The sequence below is a fragment of the Coturnix japonica genome, chromosome Z (genome assembly GCF_001577835.2).
Source record: "Coturnix japonica isolate 7356 chromosome Z, Coturnix japonica 2.1, whole genome shotgun sequence".
Classification (NCBI taxonomy): Eukaryota; Metazoa; Chordata; class Aves; order Galliformes; family Phasianidae; genus Coturnix; species Coturnix japonica.
The window spans coordinates 56,885,551-56,906,296 of NC_029547.1; the positions used below are offsets into that span (position 1 = coordinate 56,885,551).

The 20,746-nt window shown below is 37.0% G+C and overlaps 1 protein-coding gene across 2 annotated transcripts in view; it reads right to left on the reverse strand.

Annotated features, from left to right (window-relative positions):
• The window catches only part of RASGRF2 (Ras protein specific guanine nucleotide releasing factor 2), a 112,284-nt gene that overhangs the window by 44,829 nt on the left and 46,709 nt on the right, over positions 1-20,746 (reverse strand). Inside the window, exons 7-16 of one of the 2 annotated variants that reach the window (XM_015849798.2) lie at positions 20,404-20,597; positions 18,767-18,876; positions 16,321-16,439; positions 12,355-12,515; positions 11,366-11,432; positions 10,361-10,497; positions 7,163-7,245; positions 6,065-6,313; positions 5,405-5,793; positions 1,941-2,066 (exon numbers count right to left, since the gene is read on the reverse strand). In XM_015849798.2, the coding sequence (XP_015705284.1) occupies positions 1,941-2,066; positions 5,405-5,793; positions 6,065-6,313; positions 7,163-7,245; positions 10,361-10,497; positions 11,366-11,432; positions 12,355-12,515; positions 16,321-16,439; positions 18,767-18,876; positions 20,404-20,597 (1,635 nt within the window). Of the gene's footprint in view, positions 1-1,940; positions 2,070-5,404; positions 5,794-6,064; positions 6,314-7,162; positions 7,246-10,360; positions 10,498-11,365; positions 11,433-12,354; positions 12,516-16,320; positions 16,440-18,766; positions 18,877-20,403; positions 20,598-20,746 lie in introns of both variants that reach the window. The other variant, XM_015849797.2, reaches the window with a different exon arrangement.

Below are 20,746 nucleotides of genomic sequence, written 5' to 3' on the forward strand. Positions count from 1 at the left end.
TCTTTCTTTCTTTCTTTTTTAAAATCCCATGTGTCAAACAACTGCCTTGAGATCTGTTTTGTGTGAGAAGAAATCATTTTAAGTGGATGGAGCTTATGGATAGATCTCACAGCCCAGTTAATGTTCTTGAAGAGACTTGTGAGAGCTATTTGAGGAATTCCAGTTCTCCCTTTACCTCTTCAACAGAGCAGTGTATTCAAATTTTTGGAACAAATCACTTGCTGTCACCTGTAAATTTTCAGTTTCACACAAGGCAACTCACACAGTCACTTCCCAATAACAATATTGGGTACTGTGTATTTCATGATTACGTATCGTGTCCAAAATATGTCTCCATAGTGGCTGAGAAAAAAATATTCAAATATCTAGAGAATTTTGTGAGAATAAGGCTGATTCAGTATTAGTTCTGTACTTGGGTATACCCTGCTCAAGCTGTTAAAGAAAATTTCATCACACACGAAGCTCCAACATGCTTCTAGATCTCCTGTTATTAACACAAACTTCTCTCCAGAAATAATGCCTCCAATTTATTTCCACGTAAACAAACATAGATACAAAGAGCACAAGAGCCCTGTCTGATTGAGCTTATTTTCAGCTACAAAACACAAGTTTTCAACATGGTCAACACCATTAGCTATGCATTTTTGCCAGCAATGAACAAGAGCCTGCATTTCAGAATTGTAAAAAATCAGCAGCAGTGGAGACGACCCATTTCACAGGTGCTATGACAGCATCATTGCTAGGAAATGTTGCTTGTGCAGTTCATCTTTTATTGGCCCCAAAAGGTGAAGAACAGAAAGTGTCAAATCCAGACTGTTTAAGGTCAGTGTAGTAGGACCTTCCAGCCATGACAGGCAATGTGCTCCATGATCTTCATACTAGTATGGAGCCTGGTATCATTCTGCTGTAAGAGAAAGGCTGTCTTCTTCTCTGACCTGGTACAGAAGGTTTGAGCCTTCTGCTTATCAGTGTCACAAAGTAGTTATCAGTAGTTGATGGCTTTTCCAGGTTCCAGGAAATCCAGACAGATCACCCCTTTCCTATTCCAAAAGACAGTGTGAGCCACTTATCTACTCGGAACTACATCTTAAACATCTTAAGTGGGGAATTCATATGTCATCACTTCATGGGCTGCCATTTTGACTCCACCATGTGGTTGTGACACCACAAGATGATGATGATGATCAGTAAAGATGTAATCCAGGAAACTGCCACCTTCAGCCTCATACAGGCACATGGTCCTGACAAACTTGTATACAGTGTTCTTTCTATTCCTGTCTGAGCATTTGTGGGATCCACCTGGTTCCAACTTTAAGACATTCCAATTTTTGCACCATTGTTTCCAATGTATTGCAACTGATAATCATCTCCAAAGTTTCCTGCTCATAATATGCCAACTCATGTGGATGAACTGCTCAAGACACTTCACTTTGCATTGTGACAGCTGTGCATGGCTGTCCAGAATGTGGTTTGTCTTTCATATCACTGTTGCCACTGCTGATATGCAACACCCATCTCTAGTGTGCTCATATCCACTTTCTGTCTCCAGAAACATTCAGCAATTATGGATGTATGTCAATGGATGCCATTTTTTCCACACAGAGGAAATCTGTGCACCAGATACGGTTCCATGTCAAATACCATTCTGTGCACTACTCTGCTGCCATTCATCATGCAGGAACAAAATACAGCACAGTAAAAATACTGGCAGGAAGGTTCAAACTCTACTGTTATACCACCACCAACACAACATCTGCCTCTGACATCATGGGCCACCGTAATAAAAAAGGAAGCATTACTTTTAGAGCAGCCCTCATTTATTCATTGAGATAGTAATTCACATCATTGAAAGACTATGAATTTCTAATATTTTGCAAAGATTATGGCTACACTGTTTAAACTCATGGAAGTTACAGAAAGCAGAAACTTCAGTTTCTTACCTCCTGATTGACGATAGCGGAGATGACGTGGTGTTGAAGGGGATCTACATGGGGAAAGTTCTGTGGTATCCACTGCTGAGGTGCTTTCAGGAATAGTTCTGTCCACTGACACTGACTCCAGAACTGCTGCTTTAAAAGAGAACAGATGTTAATAACAGGATGATAGCTCAACATTTTCAACATATTAAGAGGTTTCCGGGAGAAAAGGTATGGGGCTTTATTACGCTCATTTTAAAGTACAGAGCACAGTCAGGTTAGTTTGTTTTAGATACGAACATGGTACAGTTCTGAAGCGAATAAAGAGTAGGCAAGTGACTCAGAATTCTCTGTGTATGAACACTGAAAGATAGAAAATCTGCAAAGTCAAAGCTGAGGAAACTGACTGCAATCATACAAAAGAATTTGTGTGTCAAAATAATCTTCATTGAAAAGCACTATTTTAAAAATGGCCATTAATTAAGAACATTTTACACTAATGTTTATATACCAAAACTAGTACATAAAACTTACTTAAGTTTAATCTAAATTCTGCAGTCATTATATAATGCTACATTCAAATGGTAATGCTTTTGGAACTTGCCATGCATCTTCTGTGCTAAGAAGATTCAGCAATAATTATTGTCTGGAATGAAAGCTTTGTACCTATGACATAACCAGACAAAAGCACATAAATAGAGAACTTGGTGAAAAATGGAAAGTTGTCAGTTTTAAAAAATAGCTTGGTTATGACTGCAGTTTAAGTCTGAAGAGCATGCACTAAAGTGCGTTTGTAATAAGGGTACCTGAAATCACAAGTTTCATATGTGCTCACAAGAATAAATCCTTGATAGATTACTATCTATAGTCAGAATACTACTTGAAATGGCCAACAACACTGGAGAGCTGATTATTCTGTGAAGAACTTCTTCCATTAGAAACATATTAAAAGAAATGGTCATAACTTCAGAATAGCAGAAAAAATACTTTCTCTGCAGGAAAGCCAACTACTTTAAAAAGATGATACAATATTTTTTATGTTTGGTATTTACCACAACTGTGCCTTCAGCATACGTACCATAAAAATATAAATAAAGTTTGATAGTGTGGGAAGGAGGCAAAGATTCTGGAATATAAATGAATCACATTCAAAAAGAACAACCATCACCATAATAATAGGTCATGGGAAACTGAATTTGTATAGTTATTTTGGATTTAGAATAAGATACCTTTGTTTTCCCAGAAATCCTCAAGTACCAGAGCAATAACATTAACAATTATGAAGTGGTGGTGGCTCCTGATTAAGCAGAACTTGTCTCCTTACCCAGAAAACTTCAGAAATAAAGAACCATGTTCGAATGATGTGGAAAACACAGATCAGCATTATGCAGTTCCCCCACTACTCATTTCCATTCTCCGTGGGCAATCTCTTTTTAAATTACTCCTCTTCTTGGACATGCTCTAAGCAGCCTTGTGACAAAAGGACTTTCCCCTGGGGAACAAAGCTAGATAGTTGCAAATGCCTCTAAACTGTGTGCAAACTGTTCAGCAGATCTCCAAGGGGACTAGAGACAGCCATTTAGCATTTATATGAGATTCTTGCCATTTCCAAATGTTCCCTCATGCTGCCCAGGTGACATGGCTTTGACAGAGTAGAACACAGCATGTGAATACTTCTGCAATAATGCACGGTGCTAATGCTAGGTCAGAATAATCTCTTTTTTAGTAGGTGTATGTTTAGTGTATGACAAAATATATTACATCTAAGACTACAGTTACCTATTTACAAATCACATTAACACTTGGTCTATATTTTGGAATGTGCTGTCATGAAGATATGAATACGACTACTCTGGTGTATGCAAAGAATTTGCCCAACTCCATATAATGAGTACTGTATTTTAGACATATAAATGGACTGTTATGTAATTAATCTACAAATATCCAGTGAACAGAAACAATGTTTAAATGTAATAGCCAACCAGTATTTTACAAACTAGTATTTTATAAAGAGTAAGCAGTCACATGCTCCCAGAATGTTAATATGGCTATACTGCCTGATGAAAAAATTCTAGGTTGAACAATACACTACACTCTGTAAAAATAACGCATCAGTAAGAAGGAGATATAATCATAGTATCATAGTATCATAGTATCATAGTATAATTATGTTCAATAGTTCATGTTGAGTATCATAAGTATTCATGTATCTAGTATCTAGTATCATAGTCTTTTGTGGGTTGGAAGGGACCTTCAGAGATCATCGGTCCAATCCCCCAGGATTCGAGCCTCTGTGCAGCAGAGCGGCTTGAATGCTTCAATGATATTCTTCTTAATTTACATTTGTCTGTCTTTTTCTTCTTTCCTCTTTGGTTTTACCAACTACCACTGTAGCAGTGTTTGTAAAGAGACTGAGCTATCTTCTGCTCATATTTATTCAGGTTATAACTCAGGCACTAGAAGATGTGAATTTTAGGAAGAAAACAGTAATTTTGCATTTCCTCATCTTTTGCTTAATGCAACAGGATACAAAATTATGGTATGTTTTTATTCCAATTCAGAAGACCATACCTCCATTCCCAAACAGTAGTAACTACTCACCCTGTGCATACCTTATGAAAATAGAGATACTTTCTTGCTTTGTCATCTATTTTCTGCCCAGGGAAGTTGTGAAGTCCCCACCACTGGGGGTATTTAAGAGATATATGGATGTGGCACTTAGAGACATGGTTTAGTGGTGGACTTGTAGTGTTAGGCAGATGGGTGGAACTGATTATCTAATGGGGTTTTTTTTCTAACCTAAATTATTCTGTGATTTTATGTGCAATGCTCTCATTCTAGATGCCCACAGTGAGGTTTATATCAACTAGCATTATTCCTCTGAAAGTAGTGCCTATTCTAAGGTGCCTTACAGAAGCCAACAAGCATTCACACAAGAACAATTCATCTTTTTAGACATCTACCTTCTGGACCGATCACAACCAGGTGCTATGAATCTCACTAATGCACCCAGTGCTCACATGAATTATTTGGATTAGCAAATAAATCTTTCTGGATAACTCCCTCTAATTTTAAATATCTTTTTTTTTTTTTTTTTTTTTTTTTTTTTTTTTTTTTTTTTAGCGTTACGACACAGGACAACTCTAATAAAATGTAACTAGCGTTAAGTATTTCTTTTTTACTTCATCTGAAACATACTGCTGGACTGAAAACAGACAGGTTTAGTCTGCCACACTAGTATACCTACAAAAAAGGAACAGGAAACAGAGAAAACATATCACAAGCACAAGAAAAGAAACAGTGAGCAGTGTATTTTATTCCCTAGTACAGGTTACTGTGATCATGAAAAAGAATAATAATAAGAAGAAGAGAACAGAAAAGGAAAAAGAAACAACTGCTGTGCAGTAATCTGATAAAAATTAAGCTTTAATTTGAGACTGCTCCATTTACACAACAGTAACATTCACTGTTCTGCAGATATAGAATACCTCTTCGAATGCTTCTCCTCAGCTTGTTACAAAGGTCAATGCGAGGGTTCTCCAAGCTGTCCTCTATGGAGCCAGGGCTTTGCTCAGGAGAGGAGGGCCCTTTGCTAAGGTCCAGAGGTACTTTGCTACCTGTTGGTGGAGGAGAGGTGGCTGGACTATAGGTTGAGGTAGGACTGCTTGCCACAGATGAAGTAGAAAGATCGAGGGCACCAATTCTTGAATTCAGTGGTGAAGTCAATGACAATTTTCGAGTTCTGACAGGTGAGGATGTTCTGGAAAGTGACAGTGGAGGGGGAGAAGAAAATTTGCGACAGAGATGTGGTGACTTCGCATCAGCTAGGTACTCTCCTCTGTTGTTCTGACTGGTAGCAAAAAATAACTCCAAAGCCCTGAAAGTAAGAAACAAAAAAGCAACACCGTAGTAAGAAATGCAAAACAGATTTAAGTGAAAACACTTGTGAAAGCAAAATCTATGAGATATTTAGTCCTCAAAGCACAGGCAGAAAATTGAGATAGCCTTACCTAAAAATCTACACCTTATTTACAGAGTACAAATTTTCCTCTCAGATTATTTACACAAAATAGTGGTTAAAAACAAACAAATAATCTCTTAGTAATTCTGTAAGAAATTTATTACAGAAGACAAGAGACAGTGCTCACCTAACTGGAATGGAAGTGAAAGGCCGTCTGTATATGTCTGAAAGTTTTTCCAGTACAACAGCTGCAGTAGTAAATATACGGTAAGTATGCAGGAACGTATTCAGGAAATCAATACTCAGAAATCGCAGGTCTGTTAGCCTCTCCAGAAGGCGCTCAACACTTGCGTAACGGATTTGAGGTACTTTGCAGGAATTTAGAGTTTTGCTGAAGCAGATATCTATGTCATCTCTATGAAGACGTGCATCTGACCTACACAAGTTAAAGAAGAACACTTCATCAGAGAGGGAGAGTGATTATGGTACACTAGAGGTATCACTTCAGCTTTTCACAGAACCAAGAAATACATACTGCATTCTCGTTTTTCATCAACGAAAAACATCATCTTCATCAGCTTCATTTACGGAGAAACCTGTTTCTGCTGGGATCTTGCCTTATAGGGGATCCCAGTGAAAGACAGTAAAATGAACCCCTTAAATAAACTTATGGCTTACTTCACAGATACTATCTGCACCCAGGCTCCAAGAATTACTTTTTAAAAAAAGAAAAAAATGAATGAATGTAAGCATGAAAGAAGCAGGTTTAGAATAAGCGTGCTACCTTTATCCAATGTCAAAAATTTAGGATAATGTGTTTTTGTTTGTTTGTTTGTTTGTTTGTTTTTCCCCCTCAGAAATAGGAGAAACAAGGAAAAGAAAAACTTTGGCTTTGGAATGCTTTGGAAAGTCATACTTGTTTGCACTCATTGTAGGGTTACCAAACATTTAAAAATACATTAAATGAAATGATAAGCGGTAGGACAGAAAATAAATACCCAATACAGAATTAAACTGCTTAGCCAACCCGTAACTTATGCATCTTCAGAAATAAAAGAGAAAATTGAGCTGTGATCCTACATAGTGCAACACAGTGATTTCAGTGTTGGCTATTTTCAGTTATTCATACTATTTCAGGAAACAGATTGAAAAAAATACATGTTGGGATGAAGATTTAATTACAGTCAACAAAAAGGTGGGTGAGGAGGGAGGGAGGGGCAAATACTTTATTTCTCAATAACACACTTCCAAGTTTTGTTCACTGGGAATAAAATGCCTCACTTACTTTATCATATGTGGCACAGTGACTTTAGAATTTTCTTCAAACACTATGGTCATTAAACCATTGCACCTTATGTTATCAATGCACTGTGAAAATAAATATTGAAAAAACATTAATATCAAAACACATGGTCAGGGATTAACTTCCATGCTGTTAGTGTCACCATTAGCATCACTACAGCATAGCTTTCATAGAGTATGAGCAGACTAGTACAAGGTATTTTCATAAAAGAACAGCAGTGATGAAGGAATCGTAAAAGATACGACTCTCTAGTCTTCTACCTTTGATTTGCAAAGACTCAATTCCATGCATCTATACCAGCATGCTCAGAGAATCTGGCACAGAATCTATTTTACATGGCTACAAATTTTTAGTTGTAAATGAGATGACCTTGAAGTTCATTTGAAACTGAATGTTGTTAAATACCTATATCTTGAAAAATCAGCACTGGGAAACAGTTAGAATATTATATACATTATATATAAACAGACTGTTTCTAAAAGCACACATTTCCTTTAAAAACAAATTCAAACAGTGCTATTATTTTGAAATACAGCTATGAAGCTGCTGTCTGAGCAGTCTCTGGCAAACATATAAATGCTCTGGGCTAGGTATCAGAAGGTGTAAAGACACTTCTGGGACACGTTCATAGCACACATTAGTTTAAAATTACAGGCTGTCCCATGGCCAATAGAAGTTTACAAGTTATAGGTGGGTAAGCTGTTATTCAAGCCTCAAAGCAGCTCAGCACTAGTGGTGTATATGTACAGCTCAAAGCCATCTGAACAGCATTTTCTGCTGATTTGTATTCTGACATAGCTGAGATAACGCATCACCCAAAACCCTGCTCTTGGAAGTCTGCAGTCTGCCAGTAGTTAAGGCTCTTATGGTCTGCAACAAGTCTCACACATACTACTACAGGACTCTTGCTTTTGTAATACTTTCAAATTGCATTTTAAACAATTATATATTATACAGACCATGCTATTTCTTCACGTAAAGAAACTGGAATTTCCAGAGTTCTCATATGCACTTACATTGAGTTTAAGAATAATCTGTTGAACTTGAAATATCACCTAGCAAAATAATGTTAGATCAGTCAAAGAAGATTACCAGAGGCTTTTTCTGGTCTTCTATGATTTATTTAACTATATGTGTTTTTAATATCAGGTATTTAACAATGGTTTCAAAGCTAAATAATTAACATTACGACTTTACCAAATTGGTTCTTTAAAGCACTGAGAAAAAAACAACAACATACATATCTAACAATAATACATAGTTTACCTCAGGTGACTACTGCATGTTGCAAAGAAGCTCTAAGCATGAAAATGTCCATGGTGGTTCAGCACTGTTTCCACTAAGACTGCACAGTCCTAGCATTTATCAGTTATTCAACAGATAAAATCTTTCTAGTGAAGGAATCGAAGTAATAGGGAGCGAGGGTCAAAGGACAAACTTAAACTAGAAGAGAGGAGATTTCTTCAGCAGCAGCAAAGAGAGTGGCATTTTTCATAGGAAGCGTATGTTTTAGATGAAAGGAATGTAATTTCAAGAACACATTTTTAGTTGCAAACATTGTTAGGAGAATACCTCTTATTAAAAAAGAAAAAAAAGACTTTCTACAGTCTTTTTTTGTTAGTGTGGTTCCTGTGTTCTCCTTGAGGGCTGCAGCCAGAGACAAGAAGAAATTAAATGCTTCTGGGCAGGCACTTCATTATGCTTTTATGACAAGGTTTCTAGTAATGGGTTCAATCACAAAAATGATTTTGTTTTCAAAATTAGTGGTTTCAGTTCTTCAGAGGTTCGGTAGTACTACTTCGGCCTCTACAATGCCCATGATGTTTGCACAGGGTCTTGAGTCCTTACTCTTTTAAGGTGGTGTCTGCCCTTGAAAATGACACCAATAGGAGGAAGTGTTGATATGCCTGAGGGTAAGAAGGTCCCTCAGAGGGATGTGGAAAGGCTGGATCAATGGGCTGAGGCCAGTGGGATGAAATTCAACAAGGGCAAGTGCCAGGTCTTGCACTTTGGCCACAACAAGCCCAGGCTTGGGGCAGAGTGGCTGGAAGGCCGTGTGAAAGAAACAGATCTGGTAGTGTTGGCTGATGCTCAGCAGTGTGCACAGGTGGCCAAGAAGGCCAGTGGCAACCTGGCTTGTATATGAAGTAGTGCAGCCAGCCAGCAGGACTGGGGAGGTGATTGTTCCCCTGTACTCAGCACAAGTGAGGCTGCACTTCAAGTGCTCTGTTCAGCTCTGAGCCCTTCAGTACTAGTAAAACACTGAGGCCCAGGAGAGTGTCCAGAGATCAATAAAGCTGTGATGGGACTGGAGCACAAGTCTTACGGGGAGAGGCTGAGGGAACTGGAATTGTTTCATCTGAAGAAGGCTCAGGGCAGACCTTACAGTTCAACTACAACTACCTTAAGGAAGGTTGTGGTGAGGTGCAGGTCAGTCTTTTCTCTGGTGTAACTAGCAGTAGGACTAAAAGAAATGACCTCAAGTTTCTCCAAGGGAGATTCAGGTTGGACATCTGGAAAAGCTTCTTTTCCAGAAGAGTGGTTGGATGCTGGAACAGGCTAAGGCTACGCAGGGCAGAGGTTGATTCATCATCCCTGGAGGTGTTCAAGAAACATTCAGATGCTGTAATAGGGAACAAGGTTTAGTGGGGAAATGGTGGTAGGTGGATGTTGGGCTAGCTGATCTTGGTCTTTTCCAGCTTTGGTGCTTCCATCATTCAGCTTCTCTGCTTTCTTAAGAAGCTTAATCTTCTTCAGTCTCACACTGTTAAAATATCTCTGTGATTGACCTCAAATCTCTTCAGATTTTCCTATCCTCAAAATGAATAAACGAGAAAAGTTTCCTACTGTTTTCCACTGGCAGTCTGACTAACTACTTCACTCGATGCTCTCTCAGCTGCTGTGTTTACCTACACCTTATTATGCCATTTCCAAGCTTTGCAGACATGCAGCACACAACTCAGTTATGTTATGCAGCTTTTCAGCCCTCAGAGGGACACACATTCCACTGACAAGTCTAATGCAAAAGCAAAAATTCAGGGAGAAAAGGTAACACTAGGGGATTTTCAAATACATTGCAATTAGTCAGCTCTCAAGAAAGCAGTTTTCTCCTGGATTAGTTTTCAGAAACATGGAATAAATAATCTCATTACAAGCAAGAGAAAGATTGCAGAAAGCTACCTGACTTATATCACTTGTCCATGCAGCTTTCTCTTGACGTGAAGGGGCTAAGAGGACAATAGTAAAAGGAGGAGCATCTGTAGGTTCAACTACAAGCTTGAAATCAAGATGTCCAAACACTTGTCCAGAGCTTTTTGCTTCAGAGTGAAAGGAGTAAAAAAAGACAAAATGTGAGAGTTCAAAGCACAGTATAAAGCAAATGTTGTTTCCACTTACTGGAAAAGTTATATTAAAATATTTCTTAAAAAAGGAATAAATGCAAACGGGAATCCAAAACGCTGATTTAGGTTTTCCACATATACCAAATACAATAAACATTACAAATAGACAATAGTGGGAGTTGAAGTAAGTTAAATGTTAAAATGCCAAATAAGGCTGAAGCCCTTCTAACACTTGTATATTTTGTATGCTCTCAGCATATTGAAGGATAACTGAAATTAAGGAAACTACTTTCACAATTCATGGGTAATACTTGTCTAAAACTACAGGGTGGAAGCCAAAGTGAGTAACAAAACACCCAGCCTGGGAATGTGCTCAGTTACTTCACTTGAACAAGGCTGTAGTCAAAATCTGTAAGGAGTCCACGACAAAAACTTTCCACTAACTCTGCCAACTCTCTCAATTTCCATGAAAGAAGAAACCCAATTATCTGTTTTGTCTTTCAAGATGGCTTTTTTTTTTTTCTTTTCTTTCTAAGATCCTCAGGGTGAAGCTGTACAGAAAAGTCAGCAAATAATTTGTCACATTCCGTCAGCCATTGCACTCTGAAATCTTATGTGGATGTCAACAGCAAACACAGCAAAACAAATCCTTATGAAAGCCAGTATGTGCATTATTAAACCATTTATTCTACTCAATCAGTCAACAGTAGGTTTCCTGATTTCATGAATGAGGAGAACATATTAATTTGTTCTGAAAAATAAACTAAGGGTAAATGTAAAAAAAACCCCACAAACATAAAATACTTAGAACTGTAATTGCTACAAGCAGTTAAACGTAACTTACAGTCATCATCTGTTGCCTCTGTCTCCTCAATCAATGTGCACTCTATTAACGACAGAACACCTCCTGTCTATGAAAACAAAGTGCATTTTTGATAAATTTAGACATTTGCTCCCATTTGCCATTACAGCTATTTTAAAGTATTGGTACACCTTACAGTAAGATTCTACAGAATCCAGAGCTTGTCGGAAGATACATCAATTTCATGATGTGCATTTTTCAAGAACAAAAACCAGCTGGATTAGATATTGCATTGTCCTTAAGCAAGCAAATCAATCAAACGTTTAAACGTGCTGAATATATTTCATTTTTTTACCATACTATAGTTTGTCTCACAGGTCTCAGAAAAGGTAACTAGAATTCCATTCTTATTGTTCTGAATTTAAATAAAACTAAAACATGACTTTTTGAAAGATTCATTTACATTTAATTTACTTTGCAAAATACATTAATTATTTAAAGTGTACAAAGTACAAATGAATACAGAAAGTAACAAAAGAGACCTTCTAAGCATTATTAGTAATATCTCACATGTGTTTGTCACATAAAAATTTTGTTCAACATACATTAATCCATAAACTGCCACTCTACCTTCATTCAAAAGCCAGCCCAAGAAAGATCGATTCTCAATATGTGTAACCAAAGCATTCTCAGAGGAACATTCAGTTTAAGACAATATGCTGCTCAGGAAAACAAAACCAACCTTAAATATTAATTTTATTACAGCTCTGGAAGTTGTTCTTTCATAGTTCTGTGGGAGTGTACTGGCTGATTACTGCACTGTAAATGGACTGGCTTATAAACAGACACTGATGTACTGTTTCTAGCCCTAGGTTTATTAAATCACACGCTTCTTGAAAAAAAATATGTTTTTCACTGCAATGAGAAATACATCACCTCACTTCTGTTTGTAACAACACAGAATCTCAGTTTAGAACTATAACAACAAAAAGAAACAGTATTAAAATTTCACTGAAGCATAACACCTGTACCTTAAGTAGATGCAGTTTTCCTCCTGAACTTCTTGTACAAATTAAAAAATGTTTTGTAAATAAGAAGCACTGCCTTTCTCCTTCTTTTTTCAAAGATAATGATCCCAGACGAACTTTGCTAAGTTTTCCCCTTTCAACTGAAGGGACCTGAATAAGGGAACCTGGTAATAACAAAAATAAAAAATACACTGAAACTACAATATTTAGTAGGCAGTGTTTGAAGTGTTAATCCACCAAACATTTTGGTATTAAACCATGCAACTTTTCATTCTAATAAGAATTAGCAAACATCAGATTCCATCTTTAAAAAAAAAACAAAACAACAAAACAAAACAAAAAAAACCCGGCATTTACCTTTTTTGTACGAGTTCATTTTGAGTTTTAGGACAAGTTCACAGATTTGTACTGTTTTTTTAATGGAAGTTGTAAATCTGTCTCTGTATCTACAGTCTTAGAATCAAGCAAGTGCAGTCTAAACCAATAGATACTCATCACATTCTCATGCAGCTCTGAGCTAATACCATGTTAATCAGAACAAAGCTGAACAGCAATCTCCATTTGCTCAAATTTTGGTAGTTGCTAGATTTGCAAAGGTACACTAGTTCCAAGCCAAAGAGAGAGAGGAAGAAAAACTAAATGTTAGGAAGGAGATGATTCCCTGGAGTTGGATTTTTCTGTATGTTGCCAGCTGCCCTCCAGCTCCCGGTGTGAGTCTAAATAGTACATACAAAGCAGTTTAAAACAGCTTCCCATTCCAAAGTCCTTCAGTCACTTTTCTCCTGAAAGTCTCCTACACATTTTGGTAACAACCAATTCTAATTGTTATTTTTGTTCCTTAAAAAAAAATGTTATCTATAAACACAACACATGCACATATGGCTTTGCAACTCAACTTCTTTTTTGTTTGGTTTTGTTTTAGTTTTATGATTGTTTCAGAAATACCATATTATGTTCTGCTAAAACAGCAGAAGGTTAAACACTGTTCTTGTATGGACCTGAAATATTACTATTTAATAGCATGAAGAGAGACTGCATTATCTCCTTTCAATGATAAACTTAATACTTACAGAAAAAAAGCAAATTTCTATACAGTTGAAATCTAGCAAGGATGTACTGACACAGAACCATTGATCACAATGCTGTGGCTGCAACCAGCCAACCAATTCTTAATCCACTGGACAGTCCATCCTTCAAATTCAGACCTCTTCAATTTAGAGGGAAGGATGTGATGAGGGACCGTGTCAAAGAGAAGAATGTAAGATAAAGAAGATACTGTTTGGCTTGACAGAGAGCCTAACAATAAAGTGTATCAAAGTAAGAGATAGATAAAAGGAGACCCCAAGAAATCTGAAGGCAAATTAAAAATTTACTGTGCAAAGCACTGTCAGAAATGGTTCCATGGTCTCAGCGGCTATAGCTTAAGAGAATCAATCTTTTCTTAGAAAAATAAATTATATAACACAGATAACATATGTCAAAGTTGAAGTGGACCTTCAAAAAAGAAAAAACCATGCCTGATAGAAATAAGCCTGAGTAAAGGACAGAATACCCTTGGTCAGAAAGAGGATTCTACCTCTCCCCTTAATCAACACAAAGAATAGGAAGTTAACTGAAATTAAAAGAGGTGGACATCACTCTTAAAGGGACCCTACAATCAGATGTGAAAGAAAAATGGGCTTGGCATTGTTTCATTAGCTCAAAGTCAGATTTCTGCACTCATACGATGTAAAATGCTTTAGGTGTTCTAAAAGGTAAATTGTGATGCAGCCTTTCCTAACATGCAGGCTTATCCACTGTCCTTAACAGTATTCCCAGAATTAAACCTGAAATTCATTTACTTAAATCATGGGGTTGACTTGGGTCTTACATTCTAACATTCCATCCTTCACAGATTGATTCCCACAGAAAAATTAGTAGGTTTCTACTGATGAAACACTGGGTACACAGACAAAATGATATCAGCCAGTTTTAAGGGGAAAAGCATCATATGCGTTTAAATATAAAATATTGTAATCAGAGTGAAAAAAAATACTCAGTTTAAGAAAATTTCACGGTATAAGTCAGTCATGGACAATCAGCCCTGTAATTCTCTGGAGATGGCTGCAATGTAACAATTTTACATTTTCTTGAAACCACATTCATAACTCCTTAAACACCTCAATTATAACAAACACATACATTTAAAGAACAACAGAGTAACTTAAGTGTGGCCACTGTACAAACAATCTTAGAAGTTATTGTGGGAAGTTTCATAGTTTGGTTAAGTAACTACAGAAACACTACAGAATGGATTTCAAAATCTATTATATTATATTAAACAACCAACTTTGCATATGCTTCTACTTAAATACCAAATGTTCTGATGACACTATCTAAAGAGCCTGTGAAGGGATATATCTAATTAAATTCTCAAATATTCCTAAATATATGTAATGCTTTATGGACACAAAGTAGCTTGCAGCTTGTTAAAATCCTCCACTGCAGACCTGTAGCTACTCCGTACAAAACTACTACCTTGTTATAAAAGAACCAGAATTCTTATGTAAATGGAAAATAGACTTCAGTTTTGAAATTTTTCCATTTGTTTACCATTAGAGTGAGCCCCCCAAGGTAAGAACTGCAATCTGTTTATAGTATCTGGTTAAAGTTACCACTTTAAATTACAGTTCTGTGGTACACAATAATAAATTTATCTCCTGATATCAAAGGAAAACAGCCCTCTGGTTTCATCTGGTCCAACTCTTCTTGCTCAAGCAGAGACCACCCCAGAACAGGGCACCCATGTTCACACCCAGGTGGCTTTTGAAGACCTCCAAGGAGGAGACCCCGCAGCCTCTGGGTCCCTATGCCCCACACCCTCACAGATTGGAAATGCCACCTGATGGTCAAAGGGAACCATCTGTGTTCAAGGCTGCGCTCAGTGCCTCTTCTCCTGGCAGTGGGCACCACTGAAAAGAGTCAGGCTCTGTCTTCTTTGCACCCCATTCAGGTCCTTATACATGTTGATAAGGTCCTCCCTGAACCTTCTCCAGGCTGAACAGTCTCAGCTCTCTCAGACTTTCCTCATAGAAGAGGTGTTCCAGGCCTTTCAGCATCTTGGTAGCTTTGCACTAAACTTTCTCCAGTTTGTCCATGTTACTCTTGAACTGGGTGGCCTAAAACTGGACACAGCATTCAGCTAGTCTCACAAATGCTGAGCAGAGATGGAATGACCACTTCTCTATACATGATGGACGTAAGCTTTAGTGGGAAGAATTTCCAAAACCACCGAGAATAAAGAATATGGTGTGCCTCTCCCTTTTCTCTTTTTGTTAACCACATTTTATTAGACATAATTCTACATTTCTGGAAGAACAAGAAGCCTTTATTCTCTTCATGACTTTCTTCTTGAGGTGATATTTCTACCTTTACCAGACTTCTACTGAAGCCCCAAAATGTAACTCTCAAGAGAGGGAGCAAGTATATCTGCTATTGGATCTATTCTGGCACTATGAATTTGAGATGTTCCTGAAGCACTGATTAAAATGGTAATGACAGCTCTTTTCTTTCTTAGCTACCACTTTTTTAGCTACTCAAGCTTTTCATGCACTTTTGTCTAGATGATGCATCAGCTGCTATTACTATTTTGACTGACCAGACAGCTCCAGTCTCTATGGAGCTGTAGGTGATTACAATTGAAGATCACAGCCCAGTCAGTGTATAATACTGTTCCATGAATGATTTACCATTACTATGCTGCTGTTTTTCATAGTTCCTCAATAAAGCAGTACAGAAATGGAGCTCAACTACAATCTCAAATTTCTTATTTGAGTATTTTTAACTCCATTTAACAACATTCCATTAGACTTTAAGGATGTTACCTGTGCCCAGTGCACTGACCTGCCCAATGATGGCAATGTGAACCCTGCTGTTTTTAATGCAATTATTTTCATGGTTACATAGGTAGCTTTAAAAGAGAAGTCTTACCTTGGCGTATAAAAGTTTGACTGGTATCTAGCAATATATCACAGCCTTCTACTATTGTTCTTTCTATGGCCAGATTCTTCCGGATGTTTTCTGTGTCACTCACTTCATCATGCATCACCCTTTCAGACACAACACAAAATGTACTTAAAATTCTCTGAAATATATCTTGCAATGTTTTATCTAATTTCATTTGCACCTTTGACAGTGTACACACAAAGAGTTGATAATGCCTTTTACAGCACAGCAGATATATACATGCAGTCCATGACTAGTCCAGAGCAAGTTTCTTCTTTCAAGCCATTGTTGTAATCATTATTTTATTATTTTATTTTATTTTATTTTATTTTATTTTATTTTATTTTATTTTATTTTATTTTATTTTATTTTATTTTATTTTTTCAGCAGCGGAACCTATTTTGCCAGAGTTGCTCTTAGAATATTTTTTGAACACATGTGACAGATACCACCAAACTTCTCAGCTTCTGGAAGAGTACTTCTTGATACTCAATAGCATCCACCAAACTGGAAATGTTTCTTAGTTCTTTGTGTTACTTATAAAACACATTTTAGACTCCATGACCTTGGTTTTAGTTTCCCAGTATGTCTGCTTCAGTTTACTTTTAAATGTACCATTCACTTCCTCATTGCTCCCTATAACAATAGCAGCTTTAATGGTTCATCTCTTAATTTCTTCCTCTTCTTTTCCTAAGTATCCTCCTCTTACACAGAAAAGCACAGTTTATTCCAAGACTGAGGTCAACACAGAAATTTATATGGTATTGTGATGTTCCTGAACTGTCACTTGACTGTAAGGTCTCAAAGCTACTCTTCCCTCCCATCTACAATAAATGAGCCATTAAGTTTTATACACATGGTCCATATTGCCTGACTTGTGAGCAGGAGAGTATCAGTCAACTTCAGCCTCCAATTCTGAACATTCATAAATAAATTAGTTGGATGAACTCTAACTTATGTGCTGGGGAGTAAGGTCAACCAGGGGATGTGCCTGAGTAAATAACTGCTATGATAACAACAGTCAAAGCAGCTGAAGCAGAACCATGGAAAAAGGATATGAAGAAGTGCTCTGCCAGATGCCCCACGATGGCATCATTTATGCAAGGGAGGACCCTGGGTGTGGGAAGGGTCATGTCTGTGTGGGGCTGCGTAGTGGGTGTACGGGACGTGCGTGCATGGAAGTCATGCTGATATATAAGCTGTGTGATACAGCAGTAAAGTGAGAGAAGACTCCATGGCATCCATGACTGTGTCTCTCTCCTTTGGATTGTCGAGGTTCCAGGACAATCAGGTTATTGATGGCAACGTCATTATGAGATGAAGCACAGTCAGTGCTGTTTGATATGACTATACACATTTACATATAATCCTACCCACAGAAATTCCTGGCTTTGACTAAGGGGAAAGAAGTCATTACTTCTCTGCTTCAAATGGCCTCAGAATATGGCAGACCCTGCTTACACTGCAAGAAGCAAATGCAGCTACTTCTTCAAAAGGTTTTTCAAAAGAAGCCAGAGCTTTAAAAGGTGACGGACATAACATTTAGATGACTCAGAAAGCTGACTGCATTGAAGATGCAGCAGGACTAAAAAGAAAAATTAATAAGATCCAAACTAGTAGGTAGTTTGTCCAACATAGCTACTGTGTCTTAAAAGGCATTAGAAATCTGAACAGCTGAAAGAACATAATTTACAAGAGCTATAAAGCAATCGCGCATTTACAGCTACATAATTTACAGGGACTTTTTTGGTGAATACTCCAGATATTCGAGGCATACATTCTTGTTTATATAGCATGTCTTTGTTCACAGCAGAAAGATCTGTTTCCTAGTGATAGCAACCAAATTTCTTCCTTGACTGACAGAAAGAAGCATCTAAGATAGGCCTGGAGTTTCTGGGAAGAGATTTTATTTTACAAGCTTTTACAGCAAGTACTAATTCTGAAAATATATCTTTAGCTCCAGTTTATTTGGCGTTCTTCAAAGCATACAAGAAAATCAGTTATTTCATTAACACATGCAAACTGTAAAATCGATTAAGAACTCAGTAATTCTCAAGACCCTGACTGATCTCCAGTGTTGCAGAATATTGAAAATGCCCTTTTTAAAAAAAACTGTGAAAAAACACATGTATTTCTTTATATAAAGAAAACTGCTCATAACTCAAGGGTAGGTGGTTTCTATGGCAACTCTGTTCTCCCCTACCCAGAATATGAGATACTTGTAGATTTCTGTTAAACCAAAGACTAGAAAACTTTAAATATTACTGTTTTTTCCTTCTGTTTTCAGGACTTTGGTTTGGTTTTGTTCCTTTTCTTTAAAATATATATATATTTTTTTAAAGAACAAAACCAAATCTAAAGAGAGAAAACTCATTTTACATTTCAGGGTCTTTGCTTCAGAATAATCAAATAAAAGCATAGAAAGTCTCACCTTGAAAGTTCTTCTAGTTTGGATTTTGCAAATTCAAGGCTTTTTCGTTCAACGTGTTCGTGTGGTGTGTGAGCCAGGAGTTCATGAAGCGTTATTATGTATCTAGGAATCTTAAACAAATTCAGTATAGAATCAGTAAATCCTTAAAGAAATTCTTTTGAAACAGTTGTTTTTTCTTTGAATACAAGCTATTACATTGGTTGGAAAAGTTTTGCAAACACTGTCTTTTTTTAACAAATACCCACAGCCAAGTGATTATACATACAATCTAAATAAAACTGCCAAAATACTGAACTTCTGGGTCACAGAGGCTGCATACGTGTGCATACATTTTCAGTCTGAGGAAACATAACTTCAATTCATTATTCTATGAAAAGAAAAGCAGATCAGAGACACTGACAATGATAACAATGAATTTCTTGTTTTCTTGCTGCTATTCAAGTGTCACCACAGATAATTTTCAAAACATTCTGGGAGATTCGCATACAGATTACTAAAATTGTAATAGATTGCATTCATCTAGATTTTTTACAAGCCAGGTGGCGGCCTGTTAGCATACAAATGAAAGGATTCACATTGTACTAATGGACGCTGAAGAACATGCAAGATTTGACAGTTAGAGGCCAAATCGTAGCACAATGATCCTGATTCATTTTGTCATTACTTAAAGCACATTCATGAATGTTATACAGAAGCAAGTGATCCTGCAGTACTACTTTTCTTTAAAGAATAAGAGCCATATAGAAAGTGGAGAGATAGCTTTCTCCTATGCTGAAAACATCCTCAACACAATATTATTATTCACACATCAATATGAACCTCTCTTTCTCCCTTCTAAAATCCCAATATATTTTTAAGTTCACTCAAAATTTCCCAAACTTTATGATACACAAGCTGGAAGCTGAACAAGTACACTGTTAGAGGCAGCAATAGCCTTGTTAAGTATGATAGTAGGGCGGCCTAGCTCTAACACAATGGCAATGACCCTTTTTTGGGGGGATGGGGGAAGGGGAAAGGACTCCATTTGCCATTTACCAAACAGAGGGGGTTCACCATTGTCATGGTAAGTAAACTTCTGTGTCAAAAATAAAAGTCACAAAACCATCACACTAGTGTTTCAAAGACTTTTGAAAACAGCTGCAAATAATTAATTCAGACAGATCAACTCAGAAATATCACAAGGCTAATGAAGTTTTCAAAACTTGTGTATTTTTCATCATCTACAGACCAGGTCACTGAAGAATAAAAGTAGGAGGGAGGTTTCAAAACATATTTCTCCTAAAATGTTTGCGACTGCTCCAACTTGATATACCAGTTATACTACCTCTGTCTGGACTGTTGTGTATTGAGAATTTGTTTCTCAACTTTTTGTTTTTTGTTCTTTTGGCACTAGTCCTCACCCAACATTCTCCTTGCATGTAAACAGGAATTTTAATAGATTTAAGTCAGTGTTGCTGGAGAAAAGATCCCTACAAGCAGTTTCTGTATAATAATGAAATACATAAAAAACTAAATTAGCTTGCACGAGACTACTTTTAGTTAAGCAAGAAACATCTTCTATCAACCATGACTTCAGTAACACAAAATGATTCAACAAAACATTAAAAACAAAGAGTGAAAAAATGTACAGAGACTACCTGAAACATGGGGTAAGTAAGGAAAGTTTCCAGCATTCGCCCCTCACATGCTGGGTTGGCTTCATACTGCTTCAAGAGTTTGTCAAAATCTCTGTTTTGCTTACAGTTTGCCAGTACTTGTAGACTATACTGATGATTCCGAACAAATTCTTGATATATGTTCAGCATTGGCAGCAGAATGTCAAATAAGTCAGCTAGAAAAAGTCAAGAAATGCTTTTTTTTTCCAGCTACCCATGTCTTGGAATGTATTTTTAAGAAAATTATTATTTTCTATGGAAGCGAATTACTGTAATCAGTTCTGTTTCCAATATATTGAATTTTCAGAAACATTATACTGGGTTC